The sequence below is a fragment of the Lepisma saccharinum genome, chromosome 9 (assembly GCF_977018435.1).
Source record: "Lepisma saccharinum chromosome 9, izLepSacc3.1, whole genome shotgun sequence".
In the NCBI taxonomy this organism is placed as follows: Eukaryota; Metazoa; Arthropoda; class Insecta; order Zygentoma; family Lepismatidae; genus Lepisma; species Lepisma saccharinum.
Window position 1 is genome coordinate 33,896,351 of NC_139237.1, and position 27,243 is coordinate 33,923,593.

At 40.5% G+C, this 27,243-nt stretch overlaps 1 protein-coding gene across 1 annotated transcript; it reads left to right on the forward strand.

The window, feature by feature from the left end:
* The first annotated feature begins 5,398 nt into the window (after positions 1-5,398).
* On the forward strand, positions 5,399-6,055 carry LOC145992364 (protein GVQW3-like). Its single transcript, XM_083128746.1, has one exon. The coding sequence runs from the start codon at positions 5,399-5,401 to the stop codon at positions 6,053-6,055; it is 657 nt and encodes a 218-aa protein (XP_082984872.1).
* Positions 6,056-27,243: the final 21,188 nt, after the last annotated feature.

The following is a 27,243-nucleotide window of genomic DNA, read 5'->3' on the forward strand; positions in this document are numbered from 1 at the left end:
TTTTCCTTGAATGTTTGTTTATTATCTCATACTCTCCCCTCTCTACATATCTCCGTTATTTCATATTCCTTAACTTCTCTCTCTCTCTCTCTCTCTCTCTCTCTCTCTTTCTCTGTGTGTCTCGTCGTTGCCTTGTAATAAAGGGGTACCGGGTTCGATACCCTGTGGAGGCACATAGTGGTTCGGATTCCACTTTAAACTGTAGATCCAGTCCCGACTAACCTTACTGTGCACAAAGTGGGCTAAACACACCAATTCAATCAACAATCAATCTATCTCTGTTTGGCTGGCTGTCAGTGCGAGTGTGTCTGCGCGAATGTGTATTTTTGTTTTCGCTTTACAACTATAACTATTAGTAATCGTCGTCTTAAAATACTAAACATTCTCATGTTTGCTATTTCGGGTGGGCATGGCGGTGGGCTGAATCTATTTTACGATGAGTTAGAGCCCATCCATGCCAATCAAGTGCTGATGTCCCTATAAATAAATATATAAATAAATAACCAAACACTAACCTTGCGCCAAATATTAGATCTATAAGGAATCGATCTGTTCGATTTAAGAGCTAGAATAAAATATTAATCAGTTAGTAGTTATCCTACATTCTGGGAGATAAACTATATATCTATCCTGCCGAAAGCTCTATAAATGAACATCAATCAGAAGAACCAATGATAACACCACAATAAACGAAAATTGAAAATGATTGAATGCTCGACTTATGTGCTTGCTATTACGTCAAAAGTAATAAAGACACTAACCTTGTCCATATCAGCCTTATGAAAGGGAAATTTCCCTTCATGAGGGATTTTTAAGACAAAATAAACCCACTACCGCTGCGTCCAGTAATCCTGCGAGCTTTAAAGTGATAACGACCATGGTTATATTGGTCCATTCCCCCCCCCCCCCCCATGTACGCCATTTCCAGTTGACGAGTGAAGCTGGTGGGTTTAACTCTTCTTAGCTCTTGCTTCCTATTTCCCCCGTCATTTCCGATCTCTTTGGTGTCTCCGTGGCTCTCTTGACGTCTGTGAAAATAGATATCGACAAGTTTCCTCCCCGGCAAAGGGAAATTATATAATTTAGAGGATCGTCCAATACTTAAACATGGATGTCGTAATTAAACTGACCGATGTTGAACTTGCGGCTAGAAAGCAACGAATCTGCGATCGGTCCAAATGTGTTCGGCTGGTATCGTCTAATTTCGTGAGTGGGGCCGCATAAGATTAATATCAAAACTCTCCGAGCCGCAGATCTCCAACCCCAACCCCTTGAAGTAGAAAGCAAAGGGGTTCGCCCCCTGGCGGAGGGCAATTCCAGTGATTGCAGCAAGGGAATATTATATAAATTATATTTAGAGTTCCTCCCCCAAGTGCCATAAATTAGCAACCGGACGGGCATGCAAAAAAACAGAAGGGTTAATTCCTATTCATCCCCCTTTCACATACCAGCCTGCATAGAAATGAATAATTACACGATATCGTGTGTGTGTAATTGTAGTTAAAAACATTTCAATTATAATTCTTACATGTTTATTGATATAAAATCAAACTGAAATGTTTTCTTCGTAGTCAGTGATATTATTTTATTCATATACGAACAAAAAATAACGAAAATATAGCTGTTTTCATTCATATATTGGAACACTCTGTATTTAATTAATGATAGACTCTCTACTTTCATCCATGTGCCTACATATGCTATATTGTTCATCACTGACTCAGAAAAAGTGCATGAAATCAATGGCATTGTTACCGACTGCATTACTTTCTAATTGCTTCTGTGATCTCCTGAGAGAAAGCTTTGAAAATACAAAATTGAGTTCTGATCACACAGACATGTATGCTTCACGGTTCTGTTAAATTTTCCCCTACCTACCCCGTTCCCTTTGGTTAACAAACAAAGGGGCGTTAATTGCTTCAGAGACCTACGAACGCGATGCCAAAATCAGGATGCGAATTCTCTTCTGAATCGAAGAATCATGCGTTATTGTTTTGTTCATGCTCTGTCAAACTTAATATTCCGTACCGTTCCTCTATCCATAATCTTCAAAACATTTATGCAGATCTTGTTGATTTGTTATTGTACGTGAATTTGAAAGATAAAACACATAATTTTCTGAAAAACTATTTTGTTAAAATGCTGCAATTAAATTGACACGGGTGTTAGATCTTACTTTTGTAGTGTAACAACTTTTATAGAACACACATATTACCCTTTGTTTACCAGCTACGTATCTATACATACGTAGATACCTCTAGGTATACCGCTTGTTTACCAGCTATCTTTGTATAGATACCTAGACAAGGTCGTAGTTTTTACGTCATAATGTCGCTATTTTTATCTGAAATTGCGATTTTCTTCTTTTATATTTTTCTTAGTACATATACTGCACCGTAAAGACTCTTTCTCCCATAAAAAGGGGAGGAAAATGCCGGGAAAATGGCGGCTTCCTTTGAAACTGAATCAGTGTCGCATAGACATGTATTTTGGGTGGTACAAGTTGTGTTCTATTACTCGTATGATAATAATGCAATTATTTTCTTGTTCCAAATATGCCTGTGATCATTTCCATGTGTATTTTGACAATGTCCTGTACTTTGTTGTCCAGGGGCGGAGGTGGGGAAGGGGCATTTTTCTTTAGAAATTTTGGAATTTTCCGGTTCCTTCCCTCCCCCTGCATCCATATATACACTCAATGTACATAAATTGTATGTAGTCCGAATCTATGGTTCATTCCGCGTATAACGGTACTTGATTCATTCGTCTAGGGCAATTAGCCTCCAATATACAGGCGTTTCAAGGTAACTCTGCAATCCGATGCTTGAGGCAGTGGCGCACAGACATGTCGTTTGGAGGGGAGGCTACAAGTCGTGTTCTATTGCTCATATGATAATAGTGCAATTTTTCTTATTCCAAATATGCCTGCGATCATTTCCATGTGTATTTTGACAATGTACTGTACTTTGTTGTCCAGGGGCGGAGGGGGGGAAGGGGCATTTTTCTTCCAAAATTTTGGAATTTTCCGGTTCCTTCTCTCCCCCTGCATCCATATATACACTCAATGTACATATATTGTATGTAGTCCGAATGTATGGTTCATTTCGCGTATAACGATATATCATTCGTTTGTCTAGGGCAATTAGCCTCCGATCTAAAGTCATCTATCTAAATGAAACCCTGCATTTTGCTTAAAATTGGCCCGGTAGATAGGAGCTTACCTGGCAAAATGGGCTTGGTAAACAAAAGGTTAAAACCATAACAAGTTATCTTAGTACAAGTATTTCTTTTTGTATAATGTTGGAAAGGAAAATAATGTTTGTAAATTACATAAACGTTTTGCATTGAGCTATTAGAACATAGGTTCTCTTTGCAACAGGACCTTGTCAAATTAAGGGGGTACGAAAGGGTACAATTTATTCTACGGATTTAAGGGGTATAATGAACCCCTGTGCCCCCCCGTGTTCCTGCGACATTGATCAGTCCCCCAAATTTCATCTTTAGAGCTCTGATACTTAGTTGGCACGAACCGGATGGTCAGACAGATAGACTGTGGGGTCACTTGAAAGTCGTGAAGTACAAGGTCGAAAGTCTAGCGGAGTGGTATCTTGGTTCCTCAGAGTCTAATCTGATGTATATACACCTGATTTTGTCTGCATTGAAAACTTCTATGAGAGAAACTTCGTGGCTTATTAGACACCCTATGGAAGTAACAGAAGTCATAATACTTTATAATATACATTAACCATTATGATATATAATTAATTACAAATATATGTATATGTGTATACACACACACACATATATATACATACACACACACACATTAATAATTGCAAAAGGTATACAAATAAAGTGTAGAATTGTTCTGAAAGGGAACTGAAAAAGTTGTAATTTAAAAAATAAAATATGATGGTATTTACTTATTTCTCTATACATAACAATTTTATTTGTAACAGTTTTTAAAAAATAATACAAACTTCATAGTCATTACACACGATACTCAAAATTTATCAAATCAATGTTGATGCACTTTCTATGCATCAATATTATTGTAGAGTTAAAGATGTTATTTTGTTACTGGGTTAGATAAGAATTGCTTCTATCTGTAGCAACACAGGACATATCCACTCCTGCACTGGAAATTTACCGACACGCGTGCACAGTGGGTTCTTCAAGAGATAGATTTCTGCTATGCCAAACATGGGACTCCATACCCAATTTGGGAAAGGATTTTTCCTTTGTAATACAAAAATATTGTTACTAGAAGACAAATGTTCACAAAGTGTTTAGGCTAAAAGTAGAAGTAGTGAGTGAGTTATTTATTATTAGAAATAGGAACATTTTTAGTGACTATTAACGAATCCAAAGTATTGATGAGTTGGGAAAAGTGCCATAATGTTTGACTTGGAGGGGTAGAGGCTAGATAGTGCCAAGCTCCTCTCGTATTTTGTAGGCTAACACAGAAAAAATATCTTTCTATAATGTTTGTAACTGACTTCATTTAATTTGAAATGTCTATTAAAGTGCGTGGTGAACATAAATGTGGCTTGGCTTCAACTTAATAATTAAAGGGGTCGGCGGCACTTTCCTTGCCTTTCGGCCCGTTCAAATATTAAACAACTTATTTGGATCCAATATTAACAATAATTCATGAATGCCTGTTGGCATAAAGAAAGCTAATCCATATACGGTATGCGCCAAAATATACAGTACTGAATAGCTGCAGCTGCAGCTGCACGTGTTCGCAGTAGTGAAAAGGAAGTTGTGTTGTGCAGTTGTTGTTGGAAATGGGTCTCTCGACGGAGGAAAAAGTATTCATAGTTGAGCATTATTTCCGCTCATACGGAAGCGGTCGTGAAGGTGGACCGAGTTTGAAAAAGGTGACTGGTCTATATGCAACCCAAATGACAATCGTCCACTCCACACGCCCTAACCTAACCTTAGGTTTCCTGACAGTTATGCAACCCAAAAGGCACGATTGTTATTTGGGTTGCATATAGACCAGTCACTATATTGTAACATGTCTTATACTTTTGTTCATCTTTTCATTTCACTACTGTATATTTTGGCGCATACTGTATTTCATCTACAATATTAAATGGGTCATTCATATATGTGGATAATTGCAAAATATTATAATCCTAATGTTGATATTACAGTACGAGCTTCGTTCAGATATCACTGAGGTGTCGATCGCGAGCTACCGGTAGTTTCAGTGACTGCTGAATGGTTAAATTACGAGGGGGGCTGGAAAGTTCATGAAATCACCCAGAAGAAATAAAAATTGAAACAAATTGTTGTAGCCATTAGAAAGAGCATATATTGTAAACCTCTTATCCTGCATATGATCCTGTTGTCATTGTTATTTTTTTTGTTTCACGTTCAGTAAGAAGAGATGGCGGAGGACCTAAGGAAATTTGAGAAGAATGAGCTTCGCAGTGTCATCAAGTTTTTCGTGTTGCAAGACAAATCCCCCATGGATATCCATAAAACTTTGCATGAGACTTTGGGGGAACATGCCCCAGGTTATACAACAGTAGCCAAATGGGTGAGGCGTTTTAGGACTGGACATGGTGAGACTGAAGATGAACCCCGCTCTGGCAGGCCTGCAAGTGCAGTGACTAGGGAAAACATTGTCAAAGTGCACGACATGTTCATGGAGGATAAGCGCATATCCACCAAAACCATTGCTGCGTATCTGGGGATATTGCGTGAGTGTGTGGGTGTCATAATATCAGAGTATCTGGACATGCGGAAGCTCAGTGCGAAATGGAACCCAAAATGTCTGAATGCTGACCAGAAGAGAACACGAGTGCAGATGTCACGGAAGATCGTGCGCAAATTTCAACACCCTTATGATTTTTTGCGCTGTCTGGTGACTGAAGATGAAACATGTATTCACCATTATGATCCACAGACTAAAAAGCAACCCATGGAAATGCGCCACAGTGGGTCTCCTCGACCGAAAAAGTTCCGAAGTCAAAGGTCAGCAGGGAAGGTTCTGGCATCGGTCTTTTGGTCATCAGTGCTGCTGTTTATTCCCAATATTTGATTGAATTGAAGGCGGCTCTGAAGGAAAAACGTCGGGGAAAATTGAGCCGTGGTGTGCAATTTCTCCAGGACAATGCGCCCTCGCACAAGGCCCATCAAACCATGCAATTGCTGGCGGATCTGGGCTTTACCTGTGTACCCCACCCACCCTATTCCCCTGATATCGCCCCATCCGACTATCACCTCTTTCCAAACCTCAAAAAACATCTCAAGGGCACACATTTTCCGTCCGAAGAGGCACTGGTTGAGGAGGTGGAGGGCTGTTTTGCATGGCAGGACAAAACCTTCTATTTGAAAGGGTTACAAATGTTGAAACATTGTTGTGTATTGAGCTTCGGGGGAAATACCTTGAAAAATGTATTAAAATGGTTGTTCCAGCTGTATTCCTTCTGGGTGATTTCACGAACTTTCCAGCCCCCCTCGTACACTGTACCTGCAGGTACTGTAGCCGGTCAATACTTCTTAAAACAATAATAAGAAAACTCCTCTTTCTAGTACCAATAGAAATAACGAATTTTGATGTACTAATCGGCAAATTTATAAAAATGTACTCTTAAACGTGAATCATGTCTATTTCCATCCGTGTCAACTACCAGAGCTAAAAAGATTAAATTTGTTGGGCAAATAATAACTCAAGGCAGAATAATGGACTCACTGTCTGGCAGTGAGACAACGAAGTGATCTTGCCACATTTAAAAAACAAGTAAGAGCGATGATGTAAATTTTTCTAAGTTACAGATACTGTAAACATTAGTTAAATGTGTCAGAGAATATTACGATTGCCCCGTTAGTCGGTCTATTAAAAATAATAATTTCAATACATCTTAATCTTCTTTGAACCAATAAATTTTGCAGAAAATTATATATTCTCCAGGTAGCTCGCCACGTACTTTCAAATATGGAAGTTGCTCGATTCTCAATATAATTCAGCGATCACTGGCTTGTGTCCCTTAATTCGAATGAATCCTCTAAGTCTAAATCGTCGAGAAATATCCTCCTGCCTCTTTACCTCTACTTGCGGTAAGTATACGCTTTGTTTCGGAATTAGGTATGCTGTCGGGACGAGTCTTACTCTTGATTGGAGTTGTATCTGTCTGTCTCGTCTCGTCTCGTCTCTTCTTGTTCTCGCCTCGGTTCCGAAACAACATACAAGGCGTCTCAATTCACAAATTTTTACAGGGTATAGAGATAATCAAATAAAACCTATTTATTAACATTTTTCTGTTCAATGCCACGTTTCGACGCTACGAGCCCTCAAAAACTACGCAACACAGTCTCACAATTGATGGTAATGAATTGACTTCGTAACTACGAGAACCAGACTTATAAGGCTTATAAGTCTTACCTGAAATAATCAGCCACATCTTCTTTGTATTTCTGAGAAAGTCGCATAATAAAATAACTTTACGTTAGGTATTTTAAAACTTATGATACCAATGTCTCGAATGAAACTAATGGAGAATTCACACCGAAGCGACAGGCGACACGTGTCGCTGGAGAACGAGCCAATCAGCAGGAACTTTTCATACCGTATTGGCGTGACAGGCCGCGCAATTCCGTATCAATCCATAAGATTGTATATTTATTTTTATTAAAGTCTCTCTGAACGCTTCATGTTGACCAAGGCATTCACTTGTTTTTCTCAGTTGTCTCAACCTCTGAGGCATGTTTACAGTGCATTGTGTTGTGCCATGCAAACCTCCTGAGCATTCAGGAAACAGGTAATACTTCTGGTTATAGAGTCAGCAGTTTGCATGGTAGCAATTAAATAACACGATTCGGCATAGGGGAAGAGCTCGATGGCCTAGGAATATAGAGGTGAGACAAGCTGAGGGAGGACGGACTTTTGGGATTGAGTTGAGAGAGACGAGGTGGTCAGCAAGGCAGTAGGTCAGAAGTGGAAGGACGCTTTGGTCAGCATAGTGGAGAAGCTTACAGAGGACTTCGCTTATTTTGATTCAGCTAAAGACTTCAGATAGACAGGTAATTATCCTACACCCAGCCATGATTCAGGTTCAACGGTTCATAAAACCCAACGAGTGACCATTGTCTTTTCTGTAGTTAAGTTCCTTAGTGTGATTTTGTACCTTTAGCATTGCCAAGCGTTAACTCGTCATGCCAATGACGAGTGGTCTCATCAAGAGGATGAATGATGAGTAGTTTACATTACCCATTTAGTAATTGGTTAACGGTTTTGGTATGCATAAGATCCCACGAACTTTAAGGTTCGTTACGATTCTACGTTCGATTGGCGAAATCTTCAAGCGACACGTGTAGCCTGTCGCTTCTCCCTAAGAGTCTCTGTTATTAAGTCTCTGTCTTTTCTCGATGTTACAGAGGTACGTCTCGCTCTCAAATTCGTCTTGACGGTCTTTTTCTCCCCTCGATTTTTATAAAGTCATTTTCGCCTCGGTCTTTTCTCAAAGACGAGACAAGAAACTTGTTTCGTCTCGGCATGAACCCTATTCAGAATACTGTCAATTGACAATTCCGCTATGAGTATTGATTTAATTTTTTCCCCTCTTGGAGTTCTCATTTGTATTGGCCATCCATTAATCGTTGGTTTCCTTCAAACGCGGAAGCGCCACCATTCACCCTGTCAGCGAGGTTTCATTTGATACTTCGACGGCTACCGGCCCGGAAAATCCCGTCAAGGCATCAGTCTACCAAAGCAGAAGGATCCCTACTCCTCCTCCTCATGGTGCGGAAACATTTCGTAGGAAGAAGCGGGATGCACAGAAACATCTGTGAATGCAGCTCTGGTTAAACGCACTTTCCAAAAGAAAAAAAAGTGTTTCCGAGAATCATAGCGGAGTCCAATCCGGCTCATATTTACACACATCCTTCTCGAGGTGAGAAAAATAATACACGCACATGGTACACAGGATGTCGCTGTTCAGAACCGACTAAATTTCACAGAGTGTACAGGAGATCAAGCTAAACAACTGTCCCTGATAATGTTTTGATCGATAAGGCCTTCTTTCGAGGATACGAGTCCTCTAAAATAGATTTTTCCTATCCTGCGCGTATGGAACCACGTGCCTCAGATTCCAAATATTTTCTCCTGGCCGGGGCATACCTCCCTTCGTTACAAAGTTTGATTATCCCCTCCACCTCTCTCTCTCTCTCTCTCTCTCTCTCTCTCTCTCTCTCTGTGTGAAGATCTGTCTGTAATCCACGGTAATTATATTTTTATTAACAAAGGTGCAATAGCGTATGATAACGGACATAAATTTATTAGAATCCGAAACATTTGATCTATCTATCTATCTGTCTAATTTTGCCTATGAAAAGTCACTTTCCTACCTTATTAGGTTAGTGGCGACCTTGAGGATGAAAATTGTAACAATTGGTGAAACAATCATAGTAAGTCCTCCATGTTAGGTCCAGGATTCGAACTTAGTACCGCTGCGTAGCGCTCTACGATATCCGCATGACCACGGAGTGTGTCGTGGGATATTTGTACAAAAATGTTTATGTAAATTATGTTAGTTTATCAGTTTGCACGGGTGAAATTGAAGGTGTGTCTTGCTTGCGTACCTTCTTGGCCGAAGATGTTGAGGAGGTGTACCCACGATCTCAGCACGAAAGGTTCAGGCTTTGAGTCCTAACGTGGGCATGGGTGCTCCTTTGTTCGTCCTAGATGAAGTGGTAAAGTTATTGTCTGATTCAATCCTGGTGAAGGCACTTGTCACATTGGTTCAGACCCCATTCTAAACTGTAAGGCTAGTTCATCTGGTTATCTGAGCACGAGGCAGACTTAAAACGAACTTTCACAAATGAACAACTTCGTGAGCGTTCCTTCATTAATTTTTTCCAATCTTCATTTTGCAGCTGCTGTGATTAAGTAGTAGGGCGTCTAAATGCCACGTGGGAGACCCAGGATCGATTACCGGAGCGGATGCTCTAAAGCTGAGATTCCAAAACTTTTTTCGTTTCACGGCGCCCAAGTCAGAATGTAGGCCTATCTAACACTTGCAACGCTCAGTTTGTATGGTTAGGTTGCTTGCCTTAAGTTAAGAAAATAAACACATATTTCAAATTCAGAAACATTTTACATGTAAAAAGTACTTAATAAGCACTTTTGTAATAAGTGTCATTTCAGTGAAAATATAGGAACATTTCCCGGTGCCCCTGTATGCCAACCACAGGGTCCCAGGGGGCCGCTGCGCACACTTTGGGAACCACTGTTCAAGGTTAGGTAAGCTATATTTCTGGCATTGCCCCTGCATATGACAGCTCTGAGTTTTATCCAGTCCCTAATAAATAGCTACCCTGAGTAGTGTAAATTAGTGGTTTCAAAATAATACTTAGTAGGTATCGTCTTTTAGCCTCTTTTTTTATCAATTGAATATCAGTTTTTGACATATTTTGACAATTTTTTGTCGATGTTTTAGCGTTTAGCGATGTTTTAGTAAAATTTCCCTTTTTTCCCACTCATACTTGGTAGGTATGCATTTGTATCCTCTTTTTTTATCAATTGAATATCAGTTTTTGACATATTTTGACAATTTTTTGTCGATGTTTTCTCGTTTAGCGATGTTTTAGTAAAATTTCAATTTTTTCCCACCTCACACTTGTAGGTATATCACGATCTTACGTGATATAACTTAACCTATTTTTTTTTATTACGTGCTAAACTACACGAGAGCCTCTACGTGCTTTGACCTAATTTAGAGTAGACCCAAATGGACAGTTCACCAACATTAATTGAGGTTCAGTGTTGCCAACCCACCCCAAGAAAATTTCACCATGGTGATATTTTACAGGCGAAGCTAACCTACAATTAGGAGTTGGCAACACTGACTAGTTGCTTCACAAACCTCTTGTTTTTTAAACATTTGATATTTCACAGGCAAGGCTAACCTACAAGTTACAAGTTGACGGCGAGTTTAGAGTCGGAGATCGCTACGCTCCAAACGCAATGTCTCGACCCCATTCTGAAAATCGATTCCGAACTGAAAACGCTAATAAAAAATTATGTTGACGTACCTTCTTACGACAACGTTCAAAATGTACAGTTGAGCGTGGATTCGCTTCAAAATGATTTGGCCAAATTACAGCAATTTCAATCGAAAAATGAAGATTTGGAAAAATTGAAACTCGAAATCGAAGAACGAACTTCCGCAATTGAAAAGAATTTCTCTGAACTTCAAACCGTCGTGAATGATATCGATGTAGAACGCTTGCATGTCGTCGTTTCCAAATTACAAGAAGAATTCACCAGCACGTTGGAAGAAATTAAATCCAAGTTACAGACTTTGGAAGATACAACGACGAACCTACCATCGTCAGACGAACTGCAGGTCATCGGTAAAAGCGTCGCGAACATAAAAATTCAATTGGAGACTTATCAAGATTTCGAACACATTCAAACCACCATCGCTACGCTTCAGGCGTCTTTGGAGTTGATCAACGAAGAAATTAAAAATATTCACGTTCAAGCAAGCGCGTTGACGAGCATTCAAGACACGTTGAGCACGGTTCAGCAGAAGATCGAATATTTAGAAAATTTGAACGTCGAATCGAACCTTGCTCATTTTCATCACGTACTCGACAACATACAGGGTGACTTGGAATCGTTACGGACGAGCGTACCTTCGAAGGAAGATTTGGAAAAATTGAAAACGGCGGTGACGGCTTTATCCGATTCGAGCGACATCAAAAGTTCGTTGAGCGATCTCGAAAGTACGGTGGCCAATCTTCCCACCTCCAAAGAATTACACGCTTTGAAAAGGAACATATCGCGAATGCTGAAACTACTAGAAACGGAAACGGCAAACGTGGAACAGATTCGAGACGAAATTACTTCGCTGGTGTCGACGCTGGCCACTTCGCAGAGCGTCGCGGATTTTCACACGCAGTTTACAGAGATGCGAAGCATCGTGAACGATCTTACCGAGAAAAGTTCGAAATTGAATCAAGTTGAGAACCTTCAGAACATTGTCGTCAACATCAGAGATCAAGTTGGAGTGCTGGAATCCACGCAGGAATCGACGCTGGCCTCTTTCGGTGCCAAGTTGCAAGAACTGAACGAAAACTACAAGCAGTTGAACGTGGAAGTGAAAATCAAACCGTCATTTTCTGCCGTAACGGATACCATAGTCGAACATTTGTTGCCCATCGAAAATAAACTTGGACACGTTCAGAGTAATCTGCTCAGCATCGATACTAAAATCGCCAAATTGCATTCTCTGGATGCCATCGAAATCAACAGCGTACCCAATCAACAGAGAATCTCCACGTTCGTCGAAGGTAACAAACTGTACATGTTACATCCTTATCATCCTTATTACAAGTTTCTCCTCGATGGCACGATTCAGATAAACGAATTTTCGTACTGGTCTCACGGCAGGAAAGCTAGCGTCCCCACCATGACCTTGATATCAAATCGTGGTGTCCAGAAAGGAGGAAACATTCCTCTGGCACGTTGGAACGAAACGCGCAACATACATGAAATACACGAAGACGAAGATCTTACCGTTTTCGACGTGAGTGCCGGCGATAAGCTGATCATTCAAAACACAGGTGAGGTACCACCCTCTTTGAATCCCATCACGCTCGTGCTTCTCTTCAAACGTAATCTTCAAAATGCCTAGGCAAGCCATCGTCGAAGAATTGCATAAACCTGCACGCCGCAACTACGAACGTTTAGCGGTGGTAACCAAGGGCATCGATGACCTCTGGGAAAGTGACCTCGTGGAGATGAGTAGCGGCAAGTTAAAAAACGTACATAAATTTAACAAGGGCAACAAGTACCTCCTCACCGTCATTGACACATTTTCAAAATTCGCATGGGCTCTACCTTTGAAAGCGAAAACGGGAACATGCGTCACGGAAGCATTCAAATTAATTTTTCGCGAAAGCGGCAGACGACCTCGGTTTCTGCACACGGACAAGGGGAAGGAATTTTACAGTGCCGTATTCCAAAAGTTTATTCGGAAACACGACGTTCGACATTATTCGACCTTCAGTGACGTCAAAGCCAGCATCGTGGAAAGATTTAATCGGACTCTGAAATCGCGCATGTGGTCACGCTTTACGCTTCAGGGAAGCTACAAGTGGGTCACCATTCTTCCGGAACTCGTTAACGACTATAATCACACCCGGCACAGAACGATAGGCATGAAGCCAGCTGACGTTACGAAGTCTGACGAGCAGCGTTTAATTTCTACCGTTTACTGTCCAAAGTACACACCCACGACAAAAAAGGATAAATACAAAATTGGAGACCAGGTGAGGATCAATAAATTGAAGCGAACGTTCGATAAGGGTTTCACACGAAACTGGAGCACGGAACTTTTTACCGTGGTTTGCGTTTTACCCGGGAACCGTCACACGTATATAATAAAGGACAGTGGCGGTGAAATTTTATTGGGGCGCTTCTACGAGGAGGAACTCTCTAAAACTAAATACCCCGACACGTACCTTATCGAAAAAGTTTTGCGTAAGAGAGGTGACAAACTTTTGGTGAAATGGCTGGGACTTCCGGGAACAAGTTGGATCGATTCGAACGAGGTGATTCTATGAGTACGTGGAATGTTGTGAAGCGTTTACCTGATTCGGAAAATCGAACGAAAAAAAGGAACGGCGAATTGCTTCCCGACAGCATACGATCTCTGATCGTAGGACCTTCGGGGTGCGGAAAGACGACACTGCTCATTGATAATTTTATCCTCGCACCCAATTGGTTAGACTGGGAAAACAGACACCTCTACGTATTTTCGAAAAGTCTCGAACAACCGAATTTCCAGCAACTTATGAAACTGTACGAGGGACTGGGCATTGCAACTTTCGCATCTGAAATCATTCCACTGGACGATTGTCTCGAGAATTCCGTTGTGGTGTTCGACGACATGATCTTGGAAAATCAAAACGAGATTCGTAATTTTTTTCACTCGAGGTCGTCACAAAGGATTGGATTGTTTCTACCTGGCACAAACTTTTTCCAAGGTTCCGAAACAACTGCTACGCGATAATGCTAATTTTATTTGCTTGTTTCGACAAGACCACACCAATTTAAAACACGCACATGATGATTACGTAGGGGCTGACATGAATTACAATCTATTTTCTAAATTCTGCTCCCACTGTTGGAACGAAGGTGATTTCGGATTCGTGACCATTGACATGACTCGAAAAGCAAACCATGGAAAATATAGGAATAAAATAAACGTTTATCTAGACGTCTCAACGGCTAACAAGAGGACAATTTCAGATTTGCAACAAGAAGAAAAAAATCCAAAAAAAATCAAAGGTCGAAAATCTAAAAAATAAAATTTGAAAAAACGTTCTTTTTTTTCAAATGTCTGACAAGCATATATAAAATAACCATTACAACAAAAAGTGAGTGTTAGAAAAAGTGGATAGTCTCAAGAGGGTGACAGCAAGAAAAATACGAGAACCGAACGTATAGGCTGAGAATTCGACGTTTCAGAAACGTTTCAACGTATATAGAAAAATGTCAAAACGTCAATTTCAAGAAGAGGACAATCTCAAGTTGCGTGAATATCTAGTGAAGCGATTCAAAGGTTGGAAATCCGAGAATCACGGATCCTACGAAGAGAAGAAACGTCAGGATCAACCTGTGATCGATGCCATCAGCGGTCTAGGTAAAGAAATTAAAAGTGTCACGGAACAAAATAAAAATTTGATCAACGAACTCGTACCACTTGGAGCTAAAAGTTACGCTGTACCCACGCCCATTTCGAGCATTCCTTCGACGCCGTTCGAACTGAAGGACGTACCGGCACGACGTCAAGCCATAAGCAGTACCTCTTCGTCTTCGGATAAGATCGAGTTGGGACCTTTGGCACGAGACTACCTGAGCACGGGGAAATTCGACAAGGATGAGGTGTTCGGATTGTATGCGAGCATGGAAACCAACGAGGGTGTCGTGTGGAAGATTGGAAAATCGAAAGTCACCTTCGAAGGCAACGACATTAAAGTTAATTTAGGCGAGAAGAACAGTTGGACCAGGTATCCGGGTACGGTGGGACTGTGGGAACTCGTTGCCAAAAAGCAGCCAAAAGATTACACCGACGAAGATTACCAGAGTTACAGGGAAATTCTAATCATGACGGATGCCATGTACCAGAACAACGATGCCTCGCAGAATAGGGTGAAATCGAGCAGCGGTGAGAAGTACAGGAATCTCATCAAACCGATTTGGAACGAGGTGAAGAGTGGAAGCGGCGTCAAACGCTACAACACGTTACCCAAAGAATTCGTTTGGGTGGACGACGTGAGGAAACTCGTGGACCGATTGTTGGTGATAGCCGGCGAAGAGAATGCAGGCAACCGTAATTTTTACAACGAGAAGGTTGGCATCGTGGACGTGATCAGCACCAAACTTTCCAACTTCATCGTGAAGGACGACAAGGGCATAGGTTACCTGATCAAAATCATCAACACGCTGCCTCCGAGATTCTGGAACATGGCCGAAGGAAAGGGACTCGTGAACGACATCATCAACAAGTTACCTTTCGAGATGCATTTGCCTGGCTACCAGTACTGCGGACCGGGTACCAAACTCGAGAAAAGATTGGAGAGAGGAGACAAGGGTGTGAATCCGTTGGATGCGGCATGCAAAGATCACGACATCGCTTACAACAACACTCGCACCGATCTGGATGCACGTCACGAAGCAGACAAGAAATTGGAACATGCCGCTTTCGAAAGATTCGTCAGCAGAGACGCATCGCTGGGTGAAAGAGTTGCAGCATTGGGCACCACCATCGCCATGAGCACGAAACAAAAATTTGGGTGGGGTATATAAATAACATACAGTAAAAATAAATAAATAATAACAACATGTCTTGTATAACCGATTTACCGCACGAACTGCTATGTAAAATATTCAAACACGCAGTAAACGGAGATTGTGAGGATATAGGGAAACTTGTAATCATAGCAAACACAACACCGGCATTTCGTATCCCTTGTAAAATGGTTGTCAAGGACCATCTTCGGGAGATCAGTGGAATGAGGTGCGGTGATCTCGACACTCTTCTTTCGACCGCAGGGGAAAAATTAAACGATAGGATGGACGAACTTCACGAGGAGAGGCAGGGGAGAAGACGATACACGGATGATTGGCGCAAGTCTAAACAGGAGACCGAAGAAATCATCACGCGCATCATCGCGTTTTCCGAAGCACGAACTTTCTTCCTCTGTGAAAAAAATAATAATATATACATGTCAAAACTTGATATATAAATAACACACATCGTGAAAAAAATCTTCGGTATATAAATAACACACATTGTGAAAAAAATTTAAATTCTCTAACACACACACACACACTCTGAATTTCTCTTCGATATGTCTGAAAAAATGACTGACCTCCAAGCATTAAAACAAATGCTAAATTCGTCAGTCGAGTATGTAAAAATTCAGGAATTGGAAGTCTACAAACCTTACACGATAACTTCCGGTTCAATTGTTTCTACCCAGTATGGTCCCAAGGTGCGTCTGTTGCTCAACGGACAATACAGTCTATTCTTACCAGATCGATACGCTAACATGTTATCCGACGAGAAGCTAGCTATTTTAATCGAGAACAAACTCAAATCGTGTACAAGGGGACAAAGGAACTTCTTGGTAAGAAAACAAAGCACGTAATAGAATTTGTGTAACGGCTGCGCTGAGTATATATAAAATAACATACCTTGAAAAAAAATTACACGAGAGAGGGAAACAAAAAAAATATCTCAGAACATTTATATATAAATAACATACCGTGAAAAAAACCATGAAGCCCAAGGGTGTCGTGTACCAGATACCATATTCGAATCTGAATACGCTGGGTGCCCTCGATGGCTTACTCACCAAGAAACAACGCGAGAAGAAACGTTCTTGCTTGACGAAAGGACACGGAATGAAATTGCTGCTCAGCACTCCACAATTCAAAAGATTGCAGCGTTCGCGGAAACAGCAAAAGAACGGAGGTTTCATATTCAGCATCCCGGCCATCCTGGCAGCATTGGGGGCCGTTGGAAGTTTGGCTGGGGGTAGCGCCGCCATCGCGAAAACCGTCATCGACTCGAAGAAGATCAAGGCGGAATTGGAAGAACAGAAACGTCACAACCTGGCCATGGAGAAGAAAGGGGGGAAGGGCGTGATGAGGAAGTTTTAAAAAAAGAAACAGCACTCACCAACCGAGACATTGAATCTCTGATCAAACCATTACGAATCAAACACTTCAGAGGCGTTTTCATGTCCGACTCGTTACCTTCAACCGTTAGGAATAGAGAATGTGGAGTAGTCAACTTGGACGGTCAAGAAAATCCAGGCACGCATTGGATATGTTACCACAAAAATGATAAAGCATTCGTTTTCGATTCTTTCGGAGGCGTTCCACCTACAAATTTAGTTCGCTATCTGAAAACGAACAAAACCTATATATACTACAACGACGAACGCATTCAAAATTTCGGAGACGTGAACTGCGGTCATCTCTGTCTCTCCATGCTCGCGTTTCTCTCTAAAATAAATAAGCCGCAGGTGGAAGATTTCCAGAAAGCATTGTGGAACCTGAAACAGCATCACGATGGGCGTGTTCCATCTCACGAGCGAATCTTCGATCTTGAAACTCACGCTGCACGACGACATCGTCTATCCTAAATCCATAGCTCTGCGTGCATTCTACAGCATGTACCTCATACCTAACGTCACGCAGCACAACAACAAAATTAGCGTCGGAAGCGAACATATCGTCGTCACGCCAGGTCAATACAATCTTTCTACTTTGCAAGCTCAGTTACCCAAAGGCACGTACCTTTCTCAAAATTCGGTCACGCACAGAGTGGCCGGTTCAAATCCGGGAACTTTTCTAACGGTGAAAGCGGCCCCGGCGCCCATCCAGCGTCGAATAACATGGGTACCTGGGGGAAACCCTGGGGGGTAAAGGCGGTCTGGGGCGTGATGCTGATCACATCACCCCCACTCACGACCGGATCAAGAAAGTGTGGGGCGTTACCCCCACACCCCCTATACGCCTTCATGGCGTGGTGCTATGCACAGGGGAACACTTTACCTTTTTTTACCTTTACAGAGTGGAAATCGTATCGGCTACGGAGACCGTGGACCTGGGCACCATAGGAGAACTTTTAGGGTTCGAGAACGACACCAAACTCGAAGCTGGCATCAAGCACACGGGAGCGAACATTCCTAAATTCTTAGCCATAGAAACTTTGAACGTTCACTGCAACGTGGCCGAAGGCATGATCACGAAGTCTTCGGACGGATTAGGAAGTCACAAGCAGACGGGAATCATAGCCACGTTCAAACCCAGTTCCGAATTCATGGAACCGATCATCTACACACCCTCTTCGCCGATCTATTTTCCAGTATGTCGCAACCGCATAGACAACATAGAGTTGGTGATGACGAACGAGAAAGGAGAGGTGGTGGATTTCGCAGGTGCAACGACGACGGCCGTCCTGGAGATCGACGTATAATAAATAACACGCATAATGAAAAAAAAATGGAGCAAATCGAAAGTTACGAATTGCAATCTTTCCCTCCCAACCGTCGCACGTTCGCAAATTTGAACGAAGCGAACAGGGAGATCGAATACGACGTGGACGTAGGCGACGGGTACGTTCATCCTCACAGAGCGGACCTCTACCTTCAATTCGACGTGGTGAAAAAGGCAAGCGGAGACGCGTTCCCCGCAGCAGCAAATTTGATACTCGTGGACAACTTCGTGCCTCACCTGTTCTCGCAGGTGGAGGTGAGGAAACACAACACCGTCATCGACAGAATCGATTATCCAGGCATCACGTCGACGGCAGTGGGAACATTGAAATTATCCAAAACGGACGCAGCATACTATCAGGCGGGAGGTTTCGAAGCGGGAACCAAAATATCGACGAGAAGTCACACGGTGCTCTTTCCCATGCGTTTGCTTCCGGGATTCTTCTCGGACTACAAGGAGATCATGTGGAAGGGAGGAGTGAGAGTCACATTTCGAAGAGCGGCCAACGACAACGACGCACTGATGCGATACGCCAACTTGAACGCCGACGGCACGCCACTGTCCAACACTTTACCCGAAGCAGCCAAGTGCGTCATCCGGAGCATGGAGTTGAGAATGCCGATCGTGGAATACGAAACGAACTAAGCCCTCAAGTACAAAGCGGAGATCCTGAAAAATCCGCAGGTGCCCATTCACTTTCACGGTTACCAGTGCGTGCAGAAGATAGCGTCGGGAAGTCACATGGAATTCGACGTGACGACGCAGTTCAACAACATACAGTTCGACATGCCAGATTTCGTCGTAGTGCTCTTTCAGACCGGGAGGGACAAGAATCAGGAAAAAGATTCCAGCAAATTCGACGACTGCAAGATCAAGAACTTTTATCTCAAGAATGGGAGGAACGAAGTCTTCCCGCGCGAGAATTACAACCTCGACATGACCAAAGATGATTACCTCAAACTTTACAAAGCGCTCTCTGCTTACAAACGCGTGACCGAGGGAAGCGTGGACGTGTACTACACGCCCAGCGAATTCAAAGCCCACAGACCCATGACCGTCATCAACACGACGAAGCGGAAGCAGGTGGTGGTCAATGATCGCACCAACATCAAGGTCGTCTGCGAGTTCCACGATGCCTTGCCCGAGGACACCGTGTGCAGCGTCATCCTGATTGCAGAGAAGTCTTTCGCGTACGACGTGAAGAACAAGAGGGTGACAGAGCAGTTTTAACAGGTTTAACATTTTTTCTTGCACAATCAGTTACAATAAGAAGTTGCACAATCAGTTACAATAATACAATATTATAAACAATATTATAAACCCAAGAAAGGATGAACCCCCCTCTGGCAGATTTGGCTACACTTAAAACAGGCTCAACATGCCCATATGAGCTTTTTGCTCAAGTGTGGAACCCTGCCTAATCCAAGATTTTTGTAAAAATGCCCTCGGGAAGTTCCCGTGAAATGATGACCCCTCTCAGATTGATTTGCCTACACTTATAAAAGGCACTTCTGTGAGATTGTTGTCCATAATCCTGTCAAAAATATGCCCCTTTTGATATTTTTTTTGCCCACACCTAAAACTACGCCAAACGTATTAACACACACACACACACACATTTACTTCCGGTCCACTTCCGGTCCACTTCCGGTTCACTTCCGGTACACTTCCGGTCCACTTCCGGTTCACTTCCGGTCCACTTCCGGTTCACTTCCGGTTCACTTCCGGTCCACTTCCGGTCCACTTCCGGTTTGCCTACTTCCGGTCCACTTGTGGCCTATTTCTGCTTTATTTCTGTTGCATTATGTTTTGCAACAAATTATTACCCAATATTATGCATTAGACACGTGTTGTTTTCTGATTGGTTGCTTATGACATAATGTGATGATGTGTTAAATTCTGATTGGCTTATTGTTTCAGATGTTTTCAAGGCGGTCCGTGCTTAGGGTATATAAAGAGATTTTGCATTGCATATCAGCCAGTATTGAAAAAGTTGTTGAAGAGTACAGATGTGTTGTTGCAGTGCTGCTCATATTTTTTAAACACAAAAATATTGCAGATTTGTATAAATTGAATTACAAATCTATTTGATTTAATATACAGAATTTTTGACAACCTGTCATAGGTTTATTAAGTATAAAGTTTTGATTTGGACCCCAAGAAATTTTATATAAATACCAAAGCCAAAAATATTAACACACATACACACATACACACACACTAAATATACAAAATCACACTGCTGAACCCAACTGATATTTTTTATTAAGCATAGAATTTTGATTTGGACCCCAGGAAATTGTATATAATAAACAACAACAAAAATGCCAAATCAAAAATATTGTAATCAATGCAAAAAGAATATATCCAGCCCCAATTGGGCCAGGCATCAAAGGAATTGTAATCCAAACAAATGCAGAACCCCCATAAAAATATGCCCTAAATGCCATAGAGAATATAATCTGCAATACTTCACATATACACATAAAAATACTTGCTCTGCACAGTCATCAACATTGCCCCCAGAACCATCTACATCTGGTCTGAAAAGGAAGCATGAAACACCTGTTAATGCTGGACCGGCAAAGCAGCCACGCTATGAACCCATCCATAGCAGTTTTAACGGCCAATTAAGGGATCACTGTTTTATATCAGAGCCAAGATGTGGTATTAAGAATTTTTTGAACAGTATAAATCCAGATGTGCAGGCAATTCTAAATGCACAAAATGGCTCTTATAAGCTGTCACTCAAATTGTTTACACAATATAAGAAGCCAAATGGCACAAAATTTACACAGCCCCACATAACAGAAACTGTACCTATGTATTCAAATGCAAATTCAGACAAAATAATAAGCAGTTTAATAGATCAATTGAATATTAAACACTCTGAATTTGCTGGAAAAGATTCTGGATGGAGCCTATGCGGATCTCCACACAAGTTATATGTTAATATTTCTGAATTCAACCCATTACAAGGATCTACATATCTGCCATTACCTGCCAATATCAAAAACAAAACAGCCGTGGTTAATATAAAAAATAATGACCAGAAATGCTTTTTGTGGTGTATTTTAGCTGCTTTGTATCCATTTTCAAGGAATCCTGAGAGAATAACTTATTATAAACAACATGAAAATGATTTTGATGAGGCAATGGAGGGTTTAGAATATCCAATGTCTGTCCAGAATATTGATAAATTTGAAAAAAAGGCCAGGCACATCAATGGCAAACAATTATCTATTAATGTATTTACTTGTTCTAGTGGCCGTGACAATTGCTTGATAGATCCTCTCAGAATCAGTACACTTGATGATGAATCTGCTGTTCCGATTGATCTGCTCTTAATTGAAAAGGATGGCACATATCATTACACTCTGATACATAATCTTGAAGCTTTAGTCAGAACACAACTAGACAAATCCAATACAATATTCAAGTTGTGCAGAAGATGTTTGTCTGTATTTGATGGTCAAAAAATAATAAATGGGGTTCGGGAAGTGAGTGCAGAAATTGCTAAAAACAAGTTAATTGAGCATCTGAAATACTGTGGCAATTATAAACCTGTTCATATGGTGATGCCTAATCCAAGTGAAAAAGCAAAATTCAAAAAGTTTGAAGCCTTGTTGGAACACCCAGCATATATTGTCTGTGATTTTGAATCAAACCTCAAACCTCTTGCATTCTGCAATCCAGATCCTGAAGAATCTTCAATTACACCATACCAGCTACATGAACCTTCCAGCTTTTATTATGTGGTTGTACAGTGTCTCTCAAAAGTTTTAGGACAACGACATTTTAAACTACGCAACCCAATTTACACAAGGCGTTGGTGGGTTGCGTGTAGAGTTAGGCTCAATTTCAGGGTTGCCACATGCACAATAGATATTTATAAAATACGCGAAAGAAATAAAAACAAAGACGTGAGAGAAAACGAAAGGCGACAAAAGAGAGGAAAAGAGATAGCGAAAGGAGAAGAGGAAAAGTAGAAGAGAGAAGAAAGAAAGGATAGACGAGGAGAGGAGATGTAGTGAGGAGACGAGAAGAGGAGAGTGGAGAGTAAAGTAAAGGAGAGAGAAAGAGAAGAACGAAAAGAAGAGGAGAGTGGAGAGTAAAGTAAAGGAGAGAAAAAGAGAAGAACGAAAAGAAGAGGAGAAGAGTGCAGTGGAGTCGGAAATCTAAGATAGGAGAAGAGATACGAGGTGGAGATGAGTGGGATGGAGATAAGATGCGAGAAAAATAGAGAAGGCGATATGAGATAAAAGCAGAGCGAGCAGAATGAGGTGAGAGGAGAAAGAGAAGAGAAGAACAGAATGGACTGAAGAGAAGAGGTAGTTGCAGAAAATATCGTCTCAGCGTCAAGAATTGATGATGCATTGGTCAAATTATCGATATGAAACATTCAATAACATTTTGAAATGTATTACATCGGTTCGAAATGCCTTTTGGCTTAGTTCAGAAAAGAGATAAAATCTTCCATGTAAGATCTTTGATTTTACCTGCGATTATACCACTAAAAACATGAATGTAATTTGAATATTTATAAGAATTATCCAATTTTTGTCCACTTCTCGGTTCGTTGAAATGGAGACTTTGCAATTTAATATTTCCCCTCCCCCCATCGTTAATTCCAAACTGAATCATTCCGTTTCACACGGCGAGGACAATGAACACAATGGGATAGGTCTAAAACTTACGAAAATTTTCTGCCACCGGAAGGGTTTGAACCTACGACCATCAGATTGACAGTCCTGGACGGTAAACACTACCCTACAAGCATTCGCTTCTAGAAGTAATTAGAAGGAGCTGACCAATGTGAAATGTAGATGCAACTCTCCTCCTACATGTAATGTGCAAAGAATACTTGTTTGTAACAAAGAAAACGAAGGTAGTACGACTCGGCGAAAACATTTAATGGAGAATTGCACATGATGAAAAGTTTTCAATCGATATTTGCGGAAGTATCCTTGCATTGAACTCGTGTGGGAAAGGGGTAAAATTAGTATGTCCTGAATTGCCACAAATATAAATAGTTATTTCATTAATATTTGTCAATGTCTTTGAAGCAGTACACAATTATCGTTAGAGTATCATAATCCACGATCTTATACATGAAAATATCCCTTTTAATGTGTGTCAATTCATTTATTTGTTTATTTTTTATAAATTTCATATGCAGAACAATGTAGCCACTATACACTGCTATTAAAAATAATGTTACCATGCTCTTGTTTATAATAAAAGGAGAATTAAAAAAAATAACATCTATTATGGAGGATCGAACCTGGGACCGCTGGCAGCCCAATCGAGAACTCTAACCACTACACCACGCCCTTACCTTCGATTGGAACAACAATTTTTAAGTATTCTGTCCCTCCAATATTGTAAATGTCGTTGGGTATACATGTAGTTGACCTTTTACTTTAATTTTGAATTGCTTTCTTGTAGTATAACAGATATCTTCGAGAAATAATTTTCGAAGTGATGAAGAAAAACTAGAATATTGGTAGTTGCGAAAATGCGAGTTATTTCTTCTAACTTATTATTGTGATTATACATTATTAATGGAAAATATCTAGAGGCTTGTTTCCCTTGGAGTTCTTAATTATTCTGTCGCGTGAATATTGTAAACGTTATCCTGCAAAAAGAAGTTCAATACTCTTTTATAGCTCTGTACTTCTAGAATTACTCTATACACATGCATTTGAAATTTAACTCTGAATTTATTTCTTCGTTGTTAGTATATCTAAGCTTGTGAATATACTTTATTTGTAATTTTATAACGGTTACATGAACATCTACGAAATAGTTCCTTATAACAACCTCCGCTTGACCAATTTGCCAATATAAACAAATTGAATACAGATTGTCTTCGAGCTTACTTTGTTAAAAAGGAGCGGATACACGTATTACTATCCCAATACTTATTGAATAAGGTTTCTTGGTTGTCAGAAATTATGACTTAAACTATTGCATGTTGAGCTAGCCGCCTCTGATGAAATCTATCATTCTTCAGATTCTCTTTCAAATTCGACTCTGGTCACTTGTAACTTGCTGGGTGCGTTTTGCGATAAGAAGCGGCCTTGAATAGCGTGAGTGAGTCACTTTGAACGCCAGCAAGCTACGTTACCAAGCTTGTCTGCCTTTGAAAACGAAGTCATTTTTCTTTCACCGTTTCAGAACGCGATTGCTATTGTAGAAGTATATATTCTCTCAAAAGAGCACGAAAGGAAATTTGACCAATATTCTCCCGTCGTTTAAAACCAAATATTAAACGAAAAGTTCACGATTGTCAATAAACCTATCTGAGCATAAGGTGGATGTAAATAATAAAGTTAATAGAAAGATTCTCCAAAATTTCTCTCCCACTGTCTACGTCAGGCCAGTATCCAGGGGTGGCATGGGGGCCATGCCCCCCTCGAACCCTGAAAAAATATTTAAATGTGAACCTATCAATAACTACGAAAATAACATCGTCGATATTAGAAATGTGTAAAAATTTCAATTTTGTTCTTACATAAATGAATCTGTTCCTTGCGCAAAAGTCTTCAGGCTGCAATATTGGGTAGTTTTAGTTTTATAATCATTGATGCAAGGCTACCAGACGTCCGATTCAGCGATTTAGTCAGACAGTGCGTTACTTTCAATCCCTGTCCCGACTTTTTCGAACTGCAATCGTGATGCGAGAATGTCTCTTTATTCTTAACACACAATTAGACATGTTCTTTATTGTAATATTAATTCCTAGTACGCAACATTTAATTCATAAATATATTATTTTCTAAACATAGAACGATCATGACTTTTCAATTGCGCTCGCACTATTTGAACTATTTTGTAATATCTGTCTCTCTCTCTCTCTCTCCCTCTCTCTCTCTCTTATATAATAATAATAATCCTTTGCGCAACAGCCCCTCTCTCTTATATATATATACTTGGGTCTGGGCCCTCCCTCAAAGAAATCCTACGTATGGGCCTGGTCTAAGTCAATGACAGAAATGCAAGCAATATTATTATTTATTTTTAACCGAATGAATGAAAGGAATGTGGAAGAATTTAAAAGAAATAAAAAAGAGCAGAACGACTGTTACTATAATATAAAAATTGTTCTTCATCGAGGAAGAAAAATAAGAAGTATTTACTCCAGCACCTTAACACAGTGTCCCACGAGTCTCTCTTGACTAATACTGTCAAATATGAAGTGATTTTATGAATAAAATTTTCCGCCTCTTTACGTCTAACGTTTGGTAGTTCGCAAACGGTGTAATTATTTCGTGTTACCTTACGCAACAGCAACTACATTTCATAAGACTGTTCTGAACACGACATTTGCGTCAGTAAACAAGCATTTCGTCTGTTGCAGTATCTCAGGAAAAGAACATCGTCCTGCAATGTTCAAGCCTCTAGATATTTTCCATTAGTAATGTCTAATCACAATAATAAGTTAGAAGAAATAACTCGCATTTTCGCAACTATCAATATTCTAGTTTTTCTTCATCACTTCGAAAATTATTTCTCGAAGATATCTGTTATACTACAAGAAAGCAATTCAAAATTAAAGTAAAAGGTCAACTACATGTATACCCAACGACATTTACAATATTGGAGGGACAGAATACTTAAAAATTGTTGTTCCAATCGAAGGTAAAGGTGTGGTGTAGTGGTTAGAGTTCTCGATTGGGCTGCCAGCGGTCCCAGGTTCGATCCTCCATACTAGGTGTTCTTTTTTTAATTCTGCTTTTATTATAAACAAGAGCATGGTAACATTATTTTTAATAGCAGTGTATATTGGCTACATTGTTCTGCATATGGAATTTATAAAAAATAAACAAATAAATGAATTGACACACATTAAAAGGGATATTTTCATGTATAAGATCGTGGATTATGATACTCTAACGATAATTGTGTACTGCTTCAAAGACATTGACAAATATTAATGAAATAACTATTTATATTTGTGGCAATTCAGGACATACTAATTTTACCCCTTTCCCACACGAGTTCAATGCAAGGATACTTCCGCAAATATCGATTGAAAACTTTTCATCATGTGCAATTCTCCATTAAATGTTTTCGCCGAGTCGTACTACCTTCGTTTTCTTTGTTACAAACAAGTATTCTTTGCACATTACATGTAGGAGGAGAGTTGCATCTACATTTCACATTGGTCAGCTCCTTCTAATTACTTCTAGAAGCGAAAGCTTGTAGGGTAGTGTTTACCGTCCAGGACTGTCAATCTGATGGTCGTAGGTTCAAACCCTTCCGGTGGCAGAAAATTTTCGTAAGTTTTAGACCTATCCCATTGTGTTCATTGTCCACGCCGTGTGAAACGGAATGATTCAGTTTGGAATTAACGATGGGGGGAGGGGAAATATTAAATTGCAAAGTCTCCATTTCAACGAACCGAGAAGTGGACAAAAATTGGATAATTCTTATAAATATTCAAATTACATTCATGTTTTTAGTGGTATAATCGCAGGTAAAATCAAAGATCTTACATGGAAGATTTTATCTCTTTTCTGAACTAAGCCAAAAGGCATTTCGAACCGATGTAATACATTTCAAAATGTTATTGAATGTTTCATATCGATAATTTGACCAATGCATCATCAATTCTTGACGCTGAGACGATATTTTCTGCAACTACCTCTTCTCTTCAGTCCATTCTGTTCTTCTCTTCTCTTTCTCCTCTCACCTCATTCTGC